General features: G+C 32.9%; 1 protein-coding gene across 1 annotated transcript; it reads right to left on the bottom strand.

Annotated features, from left to right (window-relative positions):
* Window positions 1-879: 879 nt before the first annotated feature.
* Window positions 880-1,830, bottom strand: LOC125853348 (uncharacterized). Its single transcript, XM_049533021.1, has 2 exons — window positions 1,415-1,830; window positions 880-1,300 (listed from the first exon to the last, which is right to left on the bottom strand). Exons 1-2 carry the CDS (start codon window positions 1,828-1,830, stop codon window positions 880-882), a joined length of 837 nt encoding a protein of 278 aa, XP_049388978.1.
* Between the last annotated feature and the right edge of the window lie 1,826 nt (window positions 1,831-3,656).

The raw sequence follows: 3,656 nt of genomic DNA, 5'->3' as shown, positions 1-3,656 counted from the left end.
CGAACCCAATTACTCTGAATTATCAGCACTCAACTTTGTACTCCTTTCAATTTTTTTAATATTAACGCCCTAATCACTAGGCATCATTAACCATACATTCTTCTTCTCAAATTCCGTATGTTTTTTTCTTTTTACCCTAGAGCTAAACATGAAAGTACTCCAAGTTCTTAATTAATATATCGTCCCTTATTTGATAGGTAAATAAGTTTAGAATTCAAAATGCTAACAAATATTTAATTTTATTTTGGGAAAAAAGAAGAAGAAGAAGGGCTAGTGACATTTTAGTAAAAAATTTTATTGCGATGTTTAAGCAAAAGAACTTTGTTGCATGGAAAGTATGCAAAACTAAAAAGTGTGGAGGGCATTTCTGTAAACAAACATTTTTTAATAAAAATTATGCACGGCTTGTTATTTTTAATACATCAAATCAAACAATGTATAAGAAATAATGCAAGCACAACTAATACAAGCATTAGTAATGCAAGCATTACTAATATAATGTATTCAACATTATTCTTATACACTCTACCAAACGACCCCTACAGTTAAGTAGTGATAGTGTGAACAGTGGCGTACGCAGGACTTTTTATAAGTGGTGTCGATATTTAAAAATAAATAAATAATAAATAATTGATATAAAAATATTAAATTAATAAAAAATATTTAAAATGTACTAATAAAACATAAATAAAGTAAACTACTACAACTCTCCTCGACGAGTTTTCATATTTTGAAATGTATTCATAATAGCCTCATTGGGGATAGAACTAAATATTTCTTTCTCTATATAAGGCACCAAACAACCACTCAAAAGCTCATCATCCATTCGATTTCGTAAATCAATCTTAATCAACTTCATCGCCGAGAAAGCTCTTTCAACTATAGCAGTAGCACCGGCAAAAGTAAAGCAAATTTAACTAGTCGAAACACAAGAGGATAAGTTATGTGCTTCTTCGTCTCTACGAGTATCTTGGAAAGATTAAAAAGTCCCTTGAGACTGAAGAACCTTTTATCATGATCTCTAACATCAACAATGTAATTTTCAAGCTGAAAGCGAAGATCAACTATAGAGTATTTATCAAAATCATCAGGGTATAACTCAGCCAATCTCAATATATTTTCCATATCAAAGTTAGAAAAAGAATTAACTAGGTTCAAGCAAGCAATTTCCAGAAGCAAATCAGGTGTCACCTCATCAAAGCGATTATTGAGTTCTTGACGTTGCCAATCAATAATCTTATAAAATACTTCAACTCGATAGTGATGTAAAATAGTATACTCAGCAATTCTACGACATGATCTTCCACGGATAACATAAAACTCATCAAATTTAGGTATCAAAATATCATATTTGATACAAAACTTAGATACCTCATTCAGAAGTGAATCTCAACCTTCATCCCGTAGTTATTGCAATCGATTCTTTGCTACTCCAACGAGTGACATGGCATTTGCAATGTCTTGCTCTTTCTTTTGAAAAGCAGCATTTAGATCATTTGTAATTGCTAAAACAATGCGCCTGAAATGCAACATGAAGACAACATCAAATGTTAAACATGTTATAAGATATCCTTTTTCCCTACATTTCTCTTCAAAACGAGTATTAACAGCAATAGCATCAAGTACATCAATAATAGGACCAAACATGAAGATAAAATTATTAAAATATTTGTAATAAGATCCCCATCTAGTATCACGTGCTCTAGCAAGACCTAATTCTTGATTCAAGCCCTTACTAGTTTCAAGTTCACCTTTACATAAAGCCTTTTCAATTTCTTTTGCTTGAGCTTCGTGAAGTTCATCTCCACTCTTGAAAGAAGCTCCCACCATATTTAGTATATCAAAAACCAATAACAAAAGTTCTTGCACTCCATCACATCTTCTAGAAACCGCAACAAGAGTTAATTGAAGTTGATGAGCAAAACAATGAATAGAATGAGCACCTTTACTATCTTGTTACATCAATTTTTTAGCCCATTTATATCACCTTGCATATTATTTGCTCCATCATAACATTGTCCACGTATATAAGATTGACTTAAAGAATGTTGAGCAAGTAAACCAATAATTCCATTCTTTAAAGACAAAGCAGTAGTATCATGAACATGAACAATACCAAGAAATCGTTCCATCACACTTCCCCTTCTATCAACATATCGTAAGACAATAGCCATTTTCTCCTTACATGAAATATCACGAGATTCATCAACTAAGATGGAAAAGTGATCATCATTTAAATCCTCAATTATGCACTTAATTGTTTCAATCTTACATGCATTGATAATATCTTTTTGAATACGTGGAGAAGTTAGTTGATTATTCTTTGGAGCTTTTTTAAATGCATTGTCAATATTATCACATAGCTTCGCACACCAAGTAAGGAGCTCAATATAATTACCTCTATTAGAAAAGGATACATCTTCACGATGGCCCCGAAATGACAATCCTTGATTCAAAAGATATCTTATCACATTAATTGCAGCTTCCAAACGAGTACGATATTCTAACTTTGCTGATCAGATTGCACTACAAAAAATACGAGTTTTAGCAACATGCAAAATCGTGGCTAAATAGTAACAAAACCATGGCTAACACGACTTTGCCAAGGTCATTTAGCCACGATTGATGGTGTGCCTATAACGGGCATCGCCAGGAAATTAGCCACGGTTTGATGTGAAAGTAGCCACGGTTGATCGTGGCGAAATATCACCACTGAAAATGTTCATAATATATATTTACCGCGGTTGAACCGTAGCTAAATACACTTTTTTAATTAAAAAAATTACAATTAGTTCCCAGCAATACCCTGCAACCAATGCATTATTTGATAGGCATCCACTAATACACTGACCATAATACACAAATCCTATGCTGAAGATGGTCTTTTTTATTAACTGGCCACATATCAATTCAACGAGAATCTAAAGTGCTTATTGAAGGAACTAAATATACATTGGCATCCATAAATATTTGAAGCACCAAGGAATATGGTATCTCTTCCAGTGTCTGTTTTCCTTCATTTGCCTTAAGCTCAACAATTCTCCTAAAAGATTAGAAAGCAACGATGCAACAACTTAGACCTCACAGCAGTGATAAACTCCAATCATACAACGCATGTTAGATTCCTTATTTATGCCAACAATTAGACAAACTAATTTAGATAGATAGTTTTGTCCTAGGGAAACTCTTTATTAACTGAATATGATGTTTCATTTGTCATATCCAAGTGGATACATGAATTACAATGAACATGGGATTACACAGGTCAATCAATGTTGAGGTGCCTCCTAATTGAAAAAAGCAGTTGCAGCAGGATGTAGACACACATTTACACAGTTGAATAAATGCACATTAAAGGCATAAAATTTGTAGGTTATCATATACGATGAAAACATATGTCAAACGGACAAAGAAATATCAGCAAGAACCCAGCACATACTCAACAAATTCCACAGAGAAATCCAAGATCAACAGTTTGACAGATGTCAAGAGGTAGTATCAGATATACATTTAGAATAAAGGAGAAAAAAAAATATGAGTAGGCATATATCATTTCTTTTCTTTTTTGATAAGATAGGCATACATCAATTTTTCTCAATTTGGAAGGAGAGGGCACTTTCTGTTCTCATCAGTCCCATCAAATGAGTGGAAGATAT

This window comes from Solanum stenotomum, chromosome 1 (assembly GCF_019186545.1).
Source record: "Solanum stenotomum isolate F172 chromosome 1, ASM1918654v1, whole genome shotgun sequence".
Taxonomy (NCBI): domain Eukaryota; kingdom Viridiplantae; phylum Streptophyta; class Magnoliopsida; order Solanales; family Solanaceae; genus Solanum; species Solanum stenotomum.
Note: the sequence above shows the minus strand (reverse complement) of the source record. Positions and strands in the feature narration are given on the sequence as shown.